This window comes from Aptenodytes forsteri, unplaced genomic scaffold (assembly GCF_000699145.1).
Source record: "Aptenodytes forsteri isolate BGI_AS27 unplaced genomic scaffold, ASM69914v1 Scaffold241, whole genome shotgun sequence".
Taxonomy (NCBI): domain Eukaryota; kingdom Metazoa; phylum Chordata; class Aves; order Sphenisciformes; family Spheniscidae; genus Aptenodytes; species Aptenodytes forsteri.
In genome coordinates this window covers 6,502,397-6,522,363 of record NW_008795252.1, presented here as the reverse complement: position 1 = coordinate 6,522,363, position 19,967 = coordinate 6,502,397, and the positions used below count along the sequence as shown (strand labels likewise).

General features: G+C 40.6%; 1 protein-coding gene across 1 annotated transcript in view; it reads right to left on the bottom strand.

The window, feature by feature from the left end:
- The window catches only part of BCAT1 (branched chain amino acid transaminase 1), a 68,905-nt gene that overhangs the window by 9,008 nt on the left and 39,930 nt on the right, over nt 1–19,967 (bottom strand). The window contains exons 7-12 of the mRNA XM_009279008.2: nt 16,181–16,381; nt 12,754–12,864; nt 11,742–11,861; nt 9,271–9,434; nt 7,446–7,588; nt 1,445–1,530 (exon numbers count right to left, since the gene is read on the bottom strand). Coding sequence (XP_009277283.2) covers nt 1,445–1,530; nt 7,446–7,588; nt 9,271–9,434; nt 11,742–11,861; nt 12,754–12,864; nt 16,181–16,381 — 825 coding nt within the window. The remainder of the gene's footprint in view (nt 1–1,444; nt 1,531–7,445; nt 7,589–9,270; nt 9,435–11,741; nt 11,862–12,753; nt 12,865–16,180; nt 16,382–19,967) is intronic.

The window sequence follows — 19,967 nt, the reverse complement described above, 5'->3', positions numbered from 1 at the left end:
TATTGAACAAGACCGGCCCCAAAACTGAGCCCTGGGGAACACCGCTCGTGACCGGCCGCCAACTGGATTGAACTCCATTCACCACAACTCTCTGGGCCCGGCCGTCCAGCCAGTTTTTGACCCAGCGCAGAGTACACCTGTCTAAGCCGTGAGCCGCCAGCTTCTCTAGGAGAATGCTGTGGGAGACGGTGTCAAAGGCTTTACTGAAGTCCAGGTAGACCACATCCACAGCCTTTCCCTCATCCACTAGGCGGGTCCTATCAGACCAAACTAAAGCTTAGCCCTTGTTTTATATGCAAGCTTTTTAACATGAAACAGAGATGCTTATGATAGCAGAAAACATGATTAGCTCTGGACAGGATAGTATTTGGAGAGAGAGACAGGGACACCATGTAAGCAGAGTTTCAGATAGGTTAGGGAATGGAGGTCAGGAAGTAAAGAACAACCTTTGTGAGAGTGGAAGACGCCTAATTATTCACAAGGACTGAGGTGAGAGTCTGGTATCTCACAAACAAGCCCTATCAACTGGGAATATCTGCCTGACTTGTAAAGGAGATGGGACTGAGACATGCGCACGCATATCTGCACTAGGGGACTACCAATACGAATAAAGACATATAAGAGTTCAGTGCAGGTCAACAAGTGGCACACGTGCCACGAAGTACATGCCTAGCTCTCTTCGCTGCAAGTTAGATTTAAGTGATATAACTGTGAACTGTATTTCAGGAAGTCTTTCAGCTACAGGTGGTTGGAAGCCGAGTTAATACCGGGGGAAAGTATCACACATGCCCGTGTTATTCCTGTTACTCCTCCCTAAACATAAACCTGGCCAAAACCAGGAGACAGGATACTGGGCTTGATGAGCCTTTGTATAGTATTCTTATCCAAGCCGCAATAAAACCCTTGAATACAATACAGGCAGAGTGAACAGTTTGCTGCATTTCAAGATATTTGGATACTTGGGACTACCTCATAAGTACTTGGATGGCTACACTACAGAACTGGAACCTGGAAGCAGACAGATGACTTCAAGACTGTGGCTGGATTTTAGGCTGCATGCTAGTTATTAGAAATAAGGGTGGAACCATGAGAACTAAGTGGAGAAATAGTGTGCTGATGACTCAAGTATAGCTGTGGTCATGCACAGTAATGGTTTGTTTCCTTGCTTTAAGTTGCTGGTACCAGTGGATTTAATGAGAATTTTCGTGTTAAAATACTACATGGAGCTACTTTAATAAGCTTGGTATTGTTCTGTGTGACAGGTGTGGGTATTCTGATGATGTTGCTGGGAATCTGTGAATTAGCATGCCCTTAGTTCCCATTTAGGTTAAGGGATTTGACCAGATCAGTTGAACTTCAAGATACTGAGCACCAGGAATGCTTACTTTCGTCGATGTTATAACATGGTAGTTGAAACCCTTACTGCCAAGGTCAAAACACTCACCCAATTGCGTGCCAGATCCAAAATGCTTTGTCTTGTCACTCCTGGAAGGATGATGCCATCTAAAGGTGGGGTTGCCAATTCATTTTCTGTCAAACACAAAAGAAATAGAAACACTGGCTGAAAAACAAAGAAACAAAAATAATGTTTACCAATATTACACCAAACATGAAAATTAAAAAGAAGTCGAATGACATCAGAAATGTTCCCTACCCAGTAAGATGCAACATTTATCAGAGTTCTATAAGAACACAAGTTACACAAATTCAATTCCAGTAAGTTGTTATTGTTTGGAACCTTTTGAGTACACTTCAGCGGGTGGGGAAGAAACATATTTAATACATTAATAAATACATGGCTAAATCCTAGTAGTAGGTTTTATTCCTCAGTGTATTATGGATTCACTGTATAACTACTGGGAACCATTGAATGGCTCAGTCTTCAAATTAAGACTAGAGAGGCACAAGGGAAAGCCATGCCTAATAATCTCAGGGCAGATCATGACTTTCCCTGAACTGCTTTACTTAATTTAGGAATACGGGGTTCAGTATACCTACTTCATAGCATTAATATGAAGCATCTACCAGAAATTTTGAGGCCCATTTACTGAACAAGCAAAGCAGTGGAAACTTTACCAAATGCGTCTTGAGAGGAGACTTCCTTAATGATCTTTTGTCTTAGTCTAGACACCCTTTTTTCCCCCTAATTTTTTCTTTACACAAAAAGAGCAGTCCTAATAAAATTGCAAAAGCACCAACAATTCATATTGTTCAACTAGTTTGGTTTGTTAGCTGGTTTTTCTTGTTTGCTTTTGGAAAAGAACATTAGATAAATGTTCATCTAACATAATTAATGAAACGGTAGATAAATGGTAATCCATACTTGGTAAATACTTAAATTGCAATACAAAAGTTTGTATGTAGTCTTTGTTCTTCCATCTGAAATTTGCAGCAAATCAGAGTTAGTATTTTTCATTTTAAACCATCACTTTTATTTTAAACCATCACATGGCATACTCAGTGGTTTCTATTATCAGAGAATACCGAGCATTTACTCTTTCAGACAGCCAGGCTCTTTTAAGACAGTCTCAAATCTGCACTGAGAAGTGAAGACATGCACAGTCTTTCAGTAATACTCGTCATAATTTTTTTTCTAACCACTTTCTCTTCTCAATAAGAATCCATTATCTTTCTTGATCTTATAAGGATACTATCCTGCTTCTTAAATCCACAAACCATTAAGGTTATTGATTCATTTTTACCTAGGTCACATAAAAGAACAAGATATATTATGCCCCCTTCTCCCTACCCGCAAAAGATCACTGAATCCAGGCCTGTTTGAACCAGTCTCAAAGGAGAAGCTGTCTTAAAAATGTTTATATAGGTCCTGTGAAAACTTGCAGCTGAGCAGAAGAGAGAAACACAGTATTTGTCCTTGGACTGAGAGAGCAGGTTGAGCTCAGCTGCTTAATACTCTGTTTTCAGCTGTCAGCTAGATAATTCTGTGCACAAACACTGCCTGCCAGCCAGGGCATACACAGCTCCAGACTGACTACAGCATGGGCTCTCTCCCACTCTGCAAGAGAGGGCTTTGGGAGCTGGGGTGGGTTAGGGGAAATGGAGGATAAATAAATGGAATTGTTCATTGAATCTGCTACGCACTGTCCATTCTCTCAGGAAATGTCTGTTACTTTTTAATGCAGCCACCCCTGGATTTATTCATTTGGATTGGAAGTTTTTCCTACCTATGCTTCCATGTTCCTTTTATGAGGATCCATACACACCTAAGTAATAGATGTAAACTGCCATGCCAAAATGTATAAAAAAGCTGCCCTAGAACAGGCTATATATTCTGCTCTGGTTTGAGTGCTATTCCTTAACCTATCCCAGACTCCCAAGTACAGCAGTGGTCTCTTCTTTCTTATACAGTCAGGAACAATAGCTTTCCTTTTTTGGAGTCTGTCTAGCATCACTCCTAATTGTGATGCGTGTCTGGTCCTAATTCTGGCACAACTATCAAAACAAGAGGACTTAAAAACTTTCCATGAGGCACAGGGCTCACCTGATTCTGAACACTGGAAACCTGATGTTCTGCATTTGTGACCCAGTCATATACAAGTGCTCCCCTTTCTCTAACAGAAAACTTCAAATAATGTGGACCTTAATACCAAAGATTGTGACTACACACCAGATAATATTCTCTATTTGGTGATGTTGCCACAGATCTTGGCCAGGACCTGTTTAAGCTCAACAACATATATTAATTGATTTGAGCTAGTTTGAAAAGGTGCCAGGCCAAACCAGCCGCCAAACAGCACTGAGCAGACAGGACATGGGAGTCTCGAAATGTTTCGAACAGCCTGCTCTGTAGAATTTTGTCAAGTATACATATGATGCCTACCAGCCCGGGGCCACCCAAGGAACATCTGCTCCCCTGGTATCCGGCAGAGATGATAATGCTATACAACATGGCATGCCAAAAAGCTCATCCTCTCTGTGAATTGATGCCAAACCAGGCTCCATGTGACATCAGTTTGTCCATCTCCAAAAAAACAGACTGTGAGCTCACAGACTCCATTTGCCTTCCGAATTATTTTGATGGGCTAGAAGCCTTAAAATATATAGTAGCAAAAAGGGGGGGAAAGGCATTTGAAGGAAAATGCCAGGGTTTCTCTTCAGTTGACTACTGTTACTGTTATAATAGTAGCACTATCAGTCCAGTGCCCCATTACACCAGGCATAGTATAGGCATGCTGTAACAATGGAACCCCATCAGAGTGTTTAAAGGGATTTTTAAAATGAGGTGTTGCATATTACATAGCTTCAATTTTTACACATCTGTATTTATGAACATACAGCAGATAAGATTCCAAACACGGGATGCCTTCAGTACTAGTCACACTATAACAATGCTGAGAAATTCACCAAAATATATTTTACCAAAATAATAACAGATACCAAGTGAACTTCAGGGTCAAGGAGAACCCAGGAAACCCTGATTTCACTATTATAAACAGCTGACTTCTCTCCCTGTTTGTTATGGACCTTTCTATTTCTTTCTCCCTATTTCCCTCAGGCTTTTATTCTACTCTCCCCTCATGCAATCACTCTTGTCTTCGCGTCTCTGTCAATTTACGTTCCTCAATTACTTTTCCCTCCTTTTCTTTGTCTGCCATCTCATTCATCTGCTGCTCTCCCCTCCATGCTATTGCCATGGCTTTCTATTAGAGCAGAAGGTACGATCCTTATTTTGTTAGTAGTCTACTTGTACGAGGTACTTCTGCAGCACAAATAATCCTCCACCTACAGAACACGAAGCAAACTTGCCTGATATTTTACCTGACTGTTCCAGAGAATCTTTTAACATATTTGTTTTTTTATTTATGTAAGCTATTTTGAAGTGGCCACTACTAACCCCCATTTTAATAACAGCACAAAAATATTAAGTAATGCCTGAATACTATTCACAATGCCTTAACATTAAAGCTAGAAGTAGAGCCCAGGTGGTTCCAAATCATTCTGAAGAAACTGAATTTTTGGAAAGTGCACACAGATTTCATAGTTAGCAACCTTCAGGTTGGACATACATTTAAATTTTAAGGTTTTCCATAAAGTCAAGCCTATATTCTAGGCAGAAGAACAGACATTATTAAAGGAAACACGTTTCAATGTTAACAGCTTCTTTGGATTGTTATGTGCTCTGAAAAGGCGGGTGGAAGGGACTGTAGGGTGACCAAAATTTTCACTTTGTGACCATAAACTGTAAACAGTGTTTGACGAATGATATATCACACTCCTGTATTTATGCAACAGCAGGGATCCAGATTTCGTCATATTATAAGCCTCAGCCAGAGCAGCAGTGGACATACAAGAGCAGCACAGGGCACGTCATGTTATTTTACCAGAAGTTGAGTAGTTTCCTCCCCTACTCCCTCCTCGACGTTACAACCGAAACATTTTTCCAGGCTCCTCCTGCTGCCCAAGACAACATGTCATGTTTAGTCACAATGCTGTAACTGAAAATATACAGCAAAGGCTTGCAAGAAAAGCCTACTCTCATTGGAAGCATAAATGTCCTTTAGTCTAGGCTTTACTGGGCTGGGTCTTTGATTTGTTATAAACCAAGGAGAGCAGTTCAGACTATTCCGTGGTGACCTCCGAACAAACAAAGAAGGGCATTTTCCTTTTGATGATGATCTGCAATTTCTGCCTCACTATTTTTATGTTAGACCCCTCTCTCAGCTGCAGGATTTGCATAACAAAACAAAACCACAGCCTAAGTAAGTATCCGTTGTGAAGTGATAGCACATAATGGCAAACACTTTTTAAATGACGATGTAAAGCCATAGGCAGGTATGTGATGACACTCACTGGTAGCAAGAGTGATTCTCAATCAAAGATATAATAAATTAAGCATTAATCAACACACTGGGAGACAGCAAAGTGCTCCAATGATGCTAATGACCATGTCGTGTGAAATGGCAGGTTTGCAGTATACAGTTAGCTTGGGTGGCATGAATTACAAGTTGTTTGCTACGGCCACCTCACAATAGTACTATTCAGTAGTGCACTGGTAACACAGTGATTGGCAGATCTTTGGAACAGTACGGTGCTGCAGCTGGATAATTCCAGCATATTCCTGGTTTAAGTACAATGAGAACATTGAATTCTAATTACGTCCCCCCTTCAGCGTCCTTTCCCTGGGCAGAATGAGCCAAAATCTATTTTCGTGTCTCTCCAGTGAAGTTACACAAGGCGTGAATTTGCCCATCTAGCTACACTGACGAATCTACCACTGCTATAACAACAACAAGATTTCTCATATTTATAGTTTCATTCACAATACTTCACAGACTCATTCAACACTGAGGGAGTATCATCCCTCTTCTTACAAAAGTGGTACAGATTTTGCAGAAGAACAAGTAATGAAACTGGAGATGGGAGTCAGGTAGCTGGATTCCCATTACCCTACATATCCAAAGCATGCTGCTGTCCCCACAGAATGTTGCCTCTGCACTGCAGCTGAGCACTGCCAGAAAAATGTCAGTTTTCAAGGGTACCCATGGCACCATGACGAAATCAGAGTCTGAACCCTGCATCTGCTGCCATGCAAAAATTCAGTAACACTTAATTTTCATGGAGGGCCAGCACTCATGGAAGTCAGCAGGTGTCCTTTTATTCACTTGCCTATACATTGGCTCAACCCTTTAAGGACTCAGAGTCATGTAGTCTTCTGAACCAGTTCTCGGGTGCAGCTATCACTTCTCAAGCACTGAATACTTGCATGCCCAACGGGTGTTTTTGAGATGCCTAAATAGTTGGCTGCTCATTAACTAGATAGTTTTCTAATCAGCATGTACATTGCTCAGAGGTGACTGCTGGTACAAAGAGGTAAAAATGGCTTCAAGAATGATGGTATATCTTGAAAGCATCATTTAAGCATTAGTGATGCGGAACACTGACTGACATGTTTCTCTCTCTCTGCCTCCACTGGACAGAATTTCAAATTCTTCAAAGAAAGAGCCAAGTTATTCATCAGTTGGATGCTGAAATACTTTTGGCTATGCTTCAGGAACATTTGACCTGCCAGAAAGCGATGATGGGAACCACTCATGTCCAAAGCCACAGAGTTTGAAGAGTTACACAGCCATAAGGTGTCTTTAGTATGTCTGCATTGTTTCTGACCCAAGACCTCCCTTCAAGATCAAGCATGCTGCTAGAGTTGATACCAAACCTGCAGTGTGACCTTGTGTATGGCTAGACTCTACCCTTCTGAGCACACAGACTAGCCCAACAGTTTAGTATGTTATCAGTAGGCAGTACTCACAGCTGCTCCAGAATCTCCTCTTTCACAATGCTATAACTAAGAGTCACCTATCAGTTTTCAGAAGAGAATAGACATTTCCTTTGTTAAATCTTCTTCATTAAAAAGTTTATGATCATTTTGTGGATCACGGTCCCAACTGTCTACTCTGTTAAAGTTTTCATGTTTTGTGTTACTATACCTCCATCTTCATTTATCCAGTAGAGAAACAGATTCATTGTTCCAACTTCAGTTATTTGGTGATCTTCCCCATAAAGCCACAAAACCTGCTGGCAGCCTAACTCCAGGGCTTCTTGCTGGGCATAAACAGAAGAACCATAATTCCTTCCAGAAACAAAAAGAAAGAGCAAATAGTTATGAGTATCTGATTGGGTATTTTCTCATTTCTATGCAAGGTTTTGTGCACATCTACCTTATGAGCAAGTGCTCTGCACAGTCACTGCTTGTCCCTGGACTATTTTCATTGGAAGTACTCTACTAGTATTTTACTAGGTCATTTGTATCTACAACCCAAAAAACTTTGAAGGGCTGAACAGCATCAACAGCTCAAACACATCAACCCAAATTGCCTTAGTAATACCTCTTGTTCCATTTTCTGGACATTCTAATCGTTGCAATTAGACACCTTAGGAAAGCATTTATCTTTATTTAGCAGTTGGCATCCTAGAGAAAGAGCAACAATTCCCATCCAGCTCATGATTTTAAAAACAGCAAAACAAAACCATCTACCTCATCTCACATATGTCAGATGAACAGATGGGTCATATATGTCAGATGAACCTCTTGGAACACAAAAATCACCAGAGGCAAGTTATTTCTTTTCTAGTGAAAGACATTTGCAGAACTAGTGGCTTCGGGAGCTGCAGATGGGCTTTGATGAATTCCATATCTTTGAGGAGCAACTGTTTTCCTAAAATGCTGCCTACAGAGTGAACCTGCCTGAATAGTAAGTGTTTACTCTGTAGCTGCTTTGAGTGGGGGGAAAAAAACCCTTTCGCTTCTGATGTTCAACAACCATCAAGACCCAAAGTCAGCAGCTCCAAAGTGCTGACCACACACTGGAGTTAAGTTCTCACCTCTGGGCACAAATCAAGTCAGCAGTGACTCCAGACTATTCCTTTTTTCACAGCTGACGTATGAAGGATGCACAGGAAACAATTAATATATTTCTAAAACTAAGCAAAAACTCACAAAGAAAGAATAGAGGTCTCAGAACATCAAACTGAATGAAGGAAAGCTGTTTTCTTGCCCTTTGATTATTCTACTAGCTCAGTGGAGCAGCACTTGACAACTGCTAACTTCCGGCCTAGAAAAGAAACTCCCAGGTAGAGACAATAAGCTTCATTTAAACCAAAGACCAAGGATGTATAATTGAGTCATTTATTTAGCCATATCCAAGTTGCTTGCTCCAGTCAAGTCCTAAGCAGCTTCACTCTACAAGTCAAGTACTTGGACATTAACAATTATGTTTCTACCTAACTAGTGTTTTGGCCGCCTTCAGCAGAAAACTGCCAGACTATGGTCAAGTCAATGCAGATAACTGTCTCATGATTTCCCTTAAACACCCATACTCCCCTAGCTAACTGCAGATGGCTTGTCAGGACAGTCTGCCAAGGAAGGAGGTCAGCAGTCAATGCTGCTCACTGCTCAGTTGGCAGCAGGCTGCTATACTGAATGCTGCATCACAGAAGTGGTATCTTTAGTGTCAACTTCTGCAAGGGAAACAGCCAAAGTATTACATGGACACCTTCCAGGTCCAGTTCCTCAGCTTGAGATGCTGCAAAATTGCCTCTGCAAATAATCCACTTGGCTGTAATATCCAATATCCAAAATATGCAACTGAATTGTATAAATAATATTTGCAAAGTACAATTTTGAAATCTTTGTTATAGTACATTGTTTAACTGCTACATTTAATACCTCTACTTCTGCTGGATTAGATACTTCACTAAAAAACAAATCTCCTTTGTGAGCTATGTAGAGGATGCAGAATTATGTTTTCTTACCCTCCCAGTTTGCAGTCCCCCGTTCCTCCTTTCCAGGCTCTTACATATTTTGGATCTGCCCATAAGGATATTGGATTAAAGCTTCCACTTGCGAAGTAAGGGCCCACAGGGCTCAGTATGACATACAGTAGGGCTTTAGTCGGCTTCTTCACTCCAAGGGAAGGCTGAAAATAAGGAATGTAAACAAATCAAAAGTTACTGGTATACTTCACTTCAAACATCAGATGCTGCACAATTAGCATTTGAAACACTGTTTTCAGAGGAACTGCAGCACAAGAGTGCTTTTACCAGGACAATGCAAAGTGCTGCAATGAAGACAAAATATTTATATAACTTCCCCCCTATCCAAGCAACATAACAACCCTAATTTTATATACTGTCATCATTCACTTACAGCTGTTTCATTTATCTATATATTATTCTAATCTTCTCAAATAGTTTCAAGCTTTTGAGAATTCAGAAATTAGCTTAACAAGATACTATATAATTATATGAATTAATCACAGCAGAAGCCTGCAAAGCCTTCTGGGGGTAGGAGTGGCAAGGACCACTGCTAGCAATAACAACAGTGGAGGAACCACTGTCAGCTGCATTAGTGATGAGAATTAGCCAATGCCACTTAGAAATGGCATTGGCAGAGTTGAGTGCTGGCTCTGTGAATGGCTGTGTGACAAGCTAAAACGGTTTGCCTGCTGGAAATGGTTCACACAACTCCACAGGAAATAACCTGGAATGTATCACTTTTTTTCTTCCCCCTCCTCTCTGAGAGATGGCTTCTCACACTTCAAGTCATCACCATCAATACTTGAAGGTGGAGGTGAAAAGTCTGGCACTGGTCAAAGTCTGAATCCTGTGGTAGGAGACTCTGCTTAACCATATGATTCTTTGCAAAGCTCAGGACTGACCACAGAATCACAGAACGATTGAGGTTGGAAGGCACCTCTGGAGATCACCTTGTTCAACCCACCTGCTCAAGCAGGGCTATGTACAGCTGGTTGCCCATGATTCTTGGATCTTCTATGCAACTGAATGGGTTACTATTTTCTCTCCACTCAGAGAGACCAGTCTCGTAAAAAGAACAAGCTCACCCTTGGTCTCTAAGATTAGGCCTCCATTGAAAAAAATGTTACTGAACTTAAATCTTTAGGACCAAAGGTCTAAACAAAACACTGTGCACAAAGCACGTGAAGCTATATTGGGAGGTGGGAGGGAAAATAATAGTGTAATAATGGAACTAGTGGAAAATTCAAATAAGCCTTCCTCAGGTGCTGAGAGGGTTCTTTTGATTTCTGTCTACCTTACTCCTTCAGCAAAACTTCTAACAAGATTAACTGAGATCTTGATATTTTTCCTGATTCTTACATGATCGTTCAAAAGATTGTGCTGACTGGGTTTCCTAATTGTGCTGATTCATAAAAGATTAGCAGGACACGCAACCCGGAAACAACATATGACATCGTGGAAAGGCCAGATATGTTGGCTAACCTGAAACAGAGCTCAACAGCAAAAGAACTTCCAGAAACAAAAACAGGGAAAAAAAATTCAATTTTTAACATTAATACTTTACAGTCACTGAGTGGAGATCTTTTCATCTGAAGATCTGCAACTAGTTTACAAGCATTAAATTAATGGAGTCGTAGAACACATGTGAAATGTATAATGCTCATGTATGGTAACTACTTACAGGTGTGGATATTGCAGAAGAGTAACTTGCCTAGTTGGAAACCATACATTCTTTTGCTTCCTTGTCCTATGCTCTACCATTATAGGTTTCTCTCTTGCCACTACTAAAAAAAAAAACCCCTTAAAGTTTTAATTCAAATAAACTCCCTGTGTATAATTCCCTTTATAAATACTATAGGCTTGACTCACACCCACAAGAAGCTCACAGAGTACACACCAATACCTAGTTGCTAAGGAGCCTCTGATAAGGTCAGGTTTATCTGGGTTCAAGAATAAATTGACACAATAATTTGTTCTCAGTTCTGTTAAAAGTCTCTCTCAGAAGAGCCATCTTAATTTACTGGGTAGAATCTTCCAAAATCTCCTCAGTAAGGTCAGGATGGAGATATGAGATGAAGTCACAAAATCTACGCAGCAAATTTCTGTTCCCTCACATTTTCTCCAGATTATTAGTATTTTAAAGGCACGTATTACCATGTCACAAATAACTATCCTTTTACCACAAAACCGAAGTTAATCTAAATTTTGCCATTACCATTCAGAATCGTTAATCGAAGTTTACGTTCTGTGGTCTGAATCAATGTGACCACTAGGTGGTGGTGTGGTCAACATAAATTTGTGAAGCAGAGCTACAGGTGACCGACTCAGGAGTAAAAACCTAAGAACAATTTGCCCCTGAACTGTAATACTGTTGTCTAGTGACTGCTGCATATTTCCCTTTATGGATGGAGGCTTTTGCCTTGTGCTTAAATACACAAAAGTGAAGAGGGGGAAAAAATGTTTCACACCTCAGTTCCAATTAAGGTAGGACGGATATACAGGCTGGCAGCGGTTGAGTATGGGACCCACTCCTTTTCCACTTCCACAAGCTTCCGAATGCACTCTAGCAGCTCATTCTGGTCAAAACACTGGAAAGGCAAAGCAAAGGGAGAAAAGCAAATGGAGAAATATAGCCTGAACGCTCTGTGATCTTTATGGATCCATATGCTAAGGAGAACACTTCATCTGGATACGTGACAGCCCACAGAGGTTCATAGGACTACACCATCTTCCTTGAGTTAATTTCTTACAGAATTTAAGATCCCATGGTCTTTGCCACGGTGCCTTTTTATACAGTACCCTGAATGCCCTCCTTCTGCTACAAAGTATCCTCCTAAGAGAGTAAAAAGGAGCCGTTGACCCTTCTTGCCTCCAAAGCCCATGGAGAGAACTCCCTGCGCAGCCAACACCTTCACTTTGGCATGCTGCAAGCTATGGCACCACCTCTTCTGCAGAGGAGTGCTTTGGGTTAAAACTCCAAGGGACCCACCAAGTCTCCCTGTTTTACAAAGTTCTTACAGTAACAGAGCTAATAAGTGTGGGAGGAATTTCACTGGCCAATATACAACTGCTAAAAGCAGTGTTAAGTTGCTAGCGTGACCAAAAATGAAGGCACTTGGAGGCTGAAGGACTTAACTGAAGTGGAAAGAAGAAAAGGAAGAACATTAGCACCAGAACAATTTCATCAGCTGTCTGCATGCGAATAGCTGCAGAACAGCACTCATCCCTCAGAAATAGACTGTGTACATCTGAGGCAGTAGGGAGACAACAAAGCAAGCAAAACACTGCTGTGATTTAAAAGAAAAATGCATTACAAACAGTTCCTTTCACTGAATAAGATCTCTTAACAAAGTTTAACTGAACTGTTCAAGAGTTAAAGTATTTGATGAATGTTACACTGCTGTAAAGTTTCAGAGGTTTGCACTCTGAAAATGAAAATACGCTCTGACTTAAGGAGAATAAGGTGTCTTGGCTACATACTGGCAGACTTGCTCGTCTTGCTGATCGCGCCATCCTGTCCATATTGAGGGTTGGCCGGAACAGGCGGATCTTGCCATCTACTCCTCGGTAAGCCTTCATTCCTTCAAACAACTACCAAGCCAAAAAGGAGGGAAAAGAAATCAAATAATAATTGAGACGTTATCCCATGATGATCTGTGCAAAAGCAGAACACACCCTTCGGAAATAAAAGAACTTCACTCTCCTGCTCACAGTACTCAAAGCATAAATGCTAACTAGTTAATCCTTGCAACACACTCCTGTGAGGTAGTATTATGAAGTTTATATTACAGAGACGACCTGCCTATGCTTCAGATATATCTTTCTCTGTCAGGGGACTTAATGATAACCATTTTTTTCATAATTTGGTTACAGCAATTAAAATTTGTAGCATGTGTTTGACTTAACCATTCCCTCACAACCTGACTGATACCTAAGGCTGAGCCAAAACAGTATTTTCCCTTACAGAAAAGATCTATAGAATTTAATCATATATGTTAATCATTTTTAGGGCTCTGTCCAAAATGCATTTTGGTAGGAAGCATAGAATAAAGTAATTAAAAGAACTCTGTTGTAGTTCTTGCTGTAGTTGTAGCAAAATCTTTGTCACTTATTTCCCCCATATATCCTTACGCTGTGGAAGGGGGTTTAGCTAGCATGAGAGACAGATGCATCAGCCTTACACTAGAGGAAGAATGCATGAAAATGTTTTATCTATACTTTACAGGAAACTTAAATTAGTCATAATTATCCCATCAAACTGCAGAATCCGGATGACAGGTGTTGACAATCAGTGTACCAGAAACCCTTATTCCACCAGTGCCCTCCTAGCAGAATGCTCTACAACATCTCCTAACCACAGCAAAAAACATATGCCAACAAAATATCCATAGTTATTTTCAGTTGATAATTTCCAGTTATAGTTATAGACAGAAAACACATGTACTATATAAGCTCACATTAATATATACAGGTATTATTTAGATTAAGTATTAAAGGATTACTTATGCTTATAGACAAGATTTCAGATTTTTAGAATTTATTTTCTAAAGCATTTCTTTGTACATCAAATTTCAGTATAAGTTCTATGAATTTAACTGCATCACTGCTGTCAGTCTCCGCAGACTTCTCCTCCTGACTGTTCCACAAAAAATGGCTTGAAATACATTCTATGTGGTTGAAGTCTACATATGCAGGTTTTTTATTTGGAAAAAAGAATCTTGTATTTGTGTATAAGTAATTTTAGTACAATACTCAAGGTTTCATTCTTACTAAATTCTATAACATTTTCCCATAAGGATCAGTGGAATGCAATGTTTAGAAAGCTTTTGTGCAGTCCCATGACAGAGCTAGGTCCTTCCACATGACAAATTTTAATTGGGTTGTAACTGGGTTGCAGGAATCCCGGCAATTTTCCTTAGGCTACATGCCAACTATGTAGCAGAACCAGAATTAGAACCCAGAACTTTTTGCCTTCAATGTTTATCTTATTCCTATGGCAATGCCAACCTTATTAAAAGCTTTGTATGCAGTTTTGCAAAAGAAACTGTTCCTAGGATAGACATTGTAGCTACAAGAAAAAAATTCTATCTTTAATAAAGGATGGCATAGCTGGTGATATGGCTGATACTTTGATACGATTTTTATTGGGCCAGTTACTAACTAATACCACATTTCTGTAATGGTACTTTCTTATCACAGAACAGTTGTTTCCCCCCACCCTTCTCCCAAACACAGTCACAGAACTTTTAATGAGAGGGAAGAGGAAGGAATGTTACTACTAAGATTTGATCGATAGTTTGTGAGAAATAAGAATCATATCATTACTGAAACACAAAGCCTTCTCAAGCTGTTAAATCTCTTTCTCCAAAAAGAAGTACTTTTAACCTTCCAGAGCTCAGTAGAACCTTTCACTCATTAAAAAAGGGAGACAGTGATGTGTTCCAGAAATGCTCAACTCGAATAAAAGCAACTGCTGTGGTTGCTTGATGTTTGGTTGCTACAGTGGTATGCAGACAATATTATCTGACATCTGTACATCACAGGAGCTGGATCTGGAGTTCAGCAGATCCAGACTATCACACTGCATCATGGAGGGCAAGGAGAAAGGGGAGGGAATGCCAAATTCATCATTTTTATTATACCCACTGTGTATTCATTGAGCCACAGCATTGGCACCAGATTCTCCTCTGTCTGTCCTCTTGGCTAGAGGAAACGTGATGCAATAAAGGTAAAAGAATGAAAAAAATGGGAAAAAAATAAGAGCATATTCATATTAGCAATGATTTCAGACTGGGCCAGAGGCCGAGCATTAAAGCAATATGCTACTAAGAGTGAAATATAGATTTGGGACTCCAGCGTGGTTTCTTACTTCTTGGGCAGATCAAGAGCTGCAGCCTTAGTCACAGGGGCCTGTTTTAATTTACACAGGACCTTTGGAGGCTTGGTGACTAGATGGGGAAAAAACAGCAACAACAAAAAATGGTGAAGACAGGAGCTCAGGGACAACAAGCAGGGAAAAGCGTGATCCTTCCCTTATACCAGTGGTGGAAAAAAAAAAAAAAAAGAAAAGAAAAGAAAAAAGAAAAGAAAAGAAATGAAACAATAAAAGAAGCACAAGCAACTCCACTAACTTCAGTGGAGGCACTCCCACCTACCCAGAAGTGGGAGGAGAAGCAGGCTTCCATTTCAGCATATATGCCCTACTGAGGCTCTCACACAGATGTGAGTATAGGCAAAGCTGCTCTGGAGACACAAAAGGCAGCTTTAGACAGTAAGCAGCTAAGCACGGAAACTGTTAACCACGCTGGTTTCCGACTTAACATTTCACTTTCCAAAGTTCCTTGCTGTATATTCTCTGCTTAAATACACTTCTATATGCTGAATGCATCAGATCTAGCTCGGAGCTCTCCAGACTTGTTCGGAGTTGCAAACAAGCATCTGTCTAGTCTGTCCTACAATCCAAGCTATGAACCTTTAAAACAGCTTAAAATAACTTTCACAAAGTACATGTTCAGTCCCCAAATTAAAGCTACTCTTGGAATCTCACACGGTCTTATCCAGTGCTTTATTAAGTTACATCAGAGACAGTAATTGGACCGATCCACCGTCAGTGAACTAGAATACTTTCTCAAATGAATTTGTCACCACACAAGAAAGGGCTCACCTTCACTAGGCTAGAAAGTTAAGTGAGCTGGAATCCAGGGGCCAGAATTGCTTCTGAGTTATACTAACATAAACATAACCCTGTTGTAAATAATGGAATTATTCTGGAAGGACATCAGTTAACAAAACAAAATGTAACTCAGTACTAATAAACTTAAGACCGTAATAGTCCTTGTATTACAAAGCTATGGCTTCAAGAGCTAATGAAACAAAATAGCAGTTTCCAAATCAATTCAATACTCACTTCTATAGCATAATGCAGAGATGAGGAGGCTGGATGCAATGAAAGGTTCTCAAGCGGCTTGATATAAGGTTTCTCCCATCCTGAAGCCAAGGACCATCCAATTGTCAGCATATTATCAGTGAACACAGTTCCAAATACCAAACCACTGGGGTCTGGTTTTTCCTTGAAAGTCGTAGCTGGGGTGATAATCAAGTCTGAAGCCTGAAGGAACATGAAGACAAAAATGAAGTGTATGAAAATAGTTAAGTCAGACTGATTTAAAAATTATTCTGCATCAGTGAACATGGACAAATGCAATATTTTATCTGCGGGGACATCTAATGACAGAATGGTTAAAGGTGTCTAACCTCTAAGTAGCTGGCAAAGTATTCATACTGTGTATGCACACATATACACAGTGCTGCTTATACCAAAAGTAGTTAGCATATTTTGAAGCACTGTTAAGTGGAGGAAGCAGTACAAGGTGTAAAAACAGAAAATTAGCAGATGAAAATTTCTTGGACATTTAGATCAACACATCTATACAAGTTCCAGAAACACCCAATTGCTGTACCTCAGAACGTACGCTGATCATCAGAAATTAATCCCCCTCATAACTAAGGAGATATGTTACGCTGATTTTCCTTTAATGCATAAAACCAATGTGAGGGATCAGAGCCAGCAGTCAGCAGATTACTTGGGTCACACTAGCTTGTTCATTCACATTCGTATTTTCCTAGAAAGAACCCATTAGCAAAGAAGGCTAAATGTTTCCCCGCATGATTAACTGTAGAGACTTTCCCTTAAAAGCCATGACTTGTAGCTCAAATGGTGCGAATCATCCTGAAGAACAGCAGGGGAAGAAGGAAAGCAGGATCTCTGGCACCTCACTCCCCTTTTATACACAGATAGAGGGCTAAACAACTAGAGAGGGCTATGAAGTGATCCACCCTCTCTATTCTCTTTCTATGCCATCTGAGCATTTAAACTGTGCTGGTCAGAGGCAAGGAAGAACGCAACAAAGAATTGTATTCAAAGCTCCTTTTTCCTTCCTAACATGACTCAGAAAGCACTGACCTTTATTACAGACCCCCAAGTGAAATCTTACTCCTCTACGTTTGGTACATATAGAATAGACTGGAACACAGGTAGTTCAGACTATTGTTCAAATAATTTGCACATACACTAAAAAGGCAGCTCTGCAAGAGATATCACTGACTTTGACTTCTCAGACTCAGCACACACTTTGCAAAATCAGAGAAAATTAGTCCCAAGCTTTTGAAAAAGAACACACGCACCCCTGCCTCTGTAAACAACCTGATTTTCAAGTTGTCTTTAATGAACAATGACCTATTTTTTATTGATTGGTTGGTTTTGGTTTTAGGGTTTTTTTGCTTAATGGCTTGGATATGAAATTAACTTAGAGCTGGAGCACATGAATAGCTAAAAGCTTGTTTCAAACTATCTCCAATTATAGGGCTTGTCTAGATATTACAGTGCATTAGCCTGGTTGAACTAATACATAATCTGATGAAACAACAATTACTCTTCTTAACTCTTTATAGTAGCCTTTATCCTACTGACAGTGAATGCTCCAATGGGAAAAGCACTACTTAACGATGTCCTGAAAATAAAAATGAATTTTACCTGACAACCTCTTATCATGCGCTTTGGAAAAAAAGATATTGTAGAAGAGCGTGGATCAAAACAAAAGCCACAAAGGAGTGTTTGCAATTATCCACAATGCAAGACTCAGCTCAGGAAAACACTTATGCAGGAGCAGGATGTCAATGGGGCTTAAGCAAGGATGTAGAACACAGTTATATCCTTGGCTTTATCTCTGGACAGAATCACAGCTTCTAAAGAACTACTACTGCCAGTGGTATTAACAGCTCTCCCTGAAGTCAAGGCTTCTGTCTCATCTCAGGTCATTTTCATTAAGGTAATTATCTTTACAATAAACTGGCCTGGGGACCAGAATTGTCATATGGAGTCTCATCCCCTAGAATTCCCATCAGTGTGTTCATTTCTGCTTTTATGCCTCAGTTTGACAGTTGTGGTAGCACAACTAGTTGAAAGGCAGCACTATAAAACAGTTTGCTAAGCTCATCGGGGTTGACAAATAGCTTTTACTTTAAGGATGGGGAAGGATTTTAACCTGGCTCTTCTCACAGGCCCACAAGCACATGTAGAGGGAGCCGCGAGCTGCAGCCACAAGTGAAGAAACACACTCGCTTGGGAGCATCTGGGCTTTCTTTGACCCAGTTTTGCCACCAAAGATATTTCTCCAGATTTGGAGACCTGGGGTTCAAGAGAGTGTTGGACAGAGTCTCTGTCATGTGAGTGATAATTTAATAAAACGATGCTGATCAAATACAAGCACTCTGTTATGCTCTAATTGTTAATACAAAGGGGGTCCCAGACCCAGAGTCACTCCTGTGCTGGCTCATTAGAGATAAGAGGTGGACCAAGTGCTCACTCCTGCAAGTTCAATAAAATGGGTACTCCTGTGTGATGGGCGGTCACACAGCAGTGACTATAGCTCAGAGCAGTAGCCCACGCTGCTTAGCTCTCAGCCCCAAGGATTGGGGACTTTCTGCAGTCACAAACAGAAATCACTGGACTAGATTTCAGGTTGAGTCACTTGAAGGCAGAAAGACTAGAGAGGAAGGTAGCTATGATGCTTATCCAGAAAAGAAGCAAATAGTTTCTGGACCACAGAGTTTCCTGGAGCTGCGCACTCTGAACAAGGAGCCCACCTGCTGTTTCTCACCTCCTTCAGCATTTAGGGAAACCAGCTTTCATTCAGGCATTTTGCAAACATCTGACTCAACAGTATCGGGTACAACACTTGACCCATACACCTCCATCAAACAACAGTAGGAACACCCTGCAGAAGACCTCAAATATAGGCTAAACTGCACAGACCAGTAGGGCAACAATCATTAAACAGGGAAAAAGGCAATTTACCTGATCCTTATAATCCTGTTAAGCTCTCAGGAGATGCATTTAAGATTTTTTTTGGCCATTGCTTTCTTAAGATCCTTTCTTAAGGCTCTTCTCTCTTACTCATTCTGTTGTATTTTTCTACCTCTTTTTACCAAGCAGTGAGTAGTGCAAGTTAACAGTGTGCAAAATCACCTGAATCGTTCAGAATCCCAATGCTTTTTATGTCAAGACACCATCAAGCACTGCAATACATTCAATCTTTTTTTTCCATGGAGAGGGATGCAGGGGGGGTGTTGGAGAACCCCTCCTTGGAGTACTCTCTCCCACAGTGTGGTCTGCAGCACAAAGTATTGCCAGCACCCTCAACCTCTTCTAGGTCCCTGAGTAGTAAGACCCCCTACACAACATCTCACCTGGGCCACAGACCCTTTTGGCTTAACCTGCCCCGAAGTCCTGTCCCAGCATTTTGTGGTGCTGTTCAAGCAGCACCAGCCAGAGGGAAACCAAACACTTAGAAGAACCCACACAAAGAGAGCAGAGCAAGGCCAGGTGACTAATACCAGGAGTATTGATTAAGTATCAATGCCTATTACTTTAATATCACTCATTAAAAAATTATCGCAGTGCTACCATGGTATCACCTATGACCTTTATAAATGGCAATTTATTTCTTTCCTTTGTCAACACTCCCCCAGCCCTGAAAGCAGCATATTAAGGATGCATTAAGGATTGGCATTAACACCCATCCAGATCTCCACTGTTTGTACTGCCAATACAAAGGGCAATTTCCAGCTACGTTTGTGTTTTGCTTGCTTTATCAACATGCTCTTAAGCACCTTCTGTCGCTGCTGCCTAATAA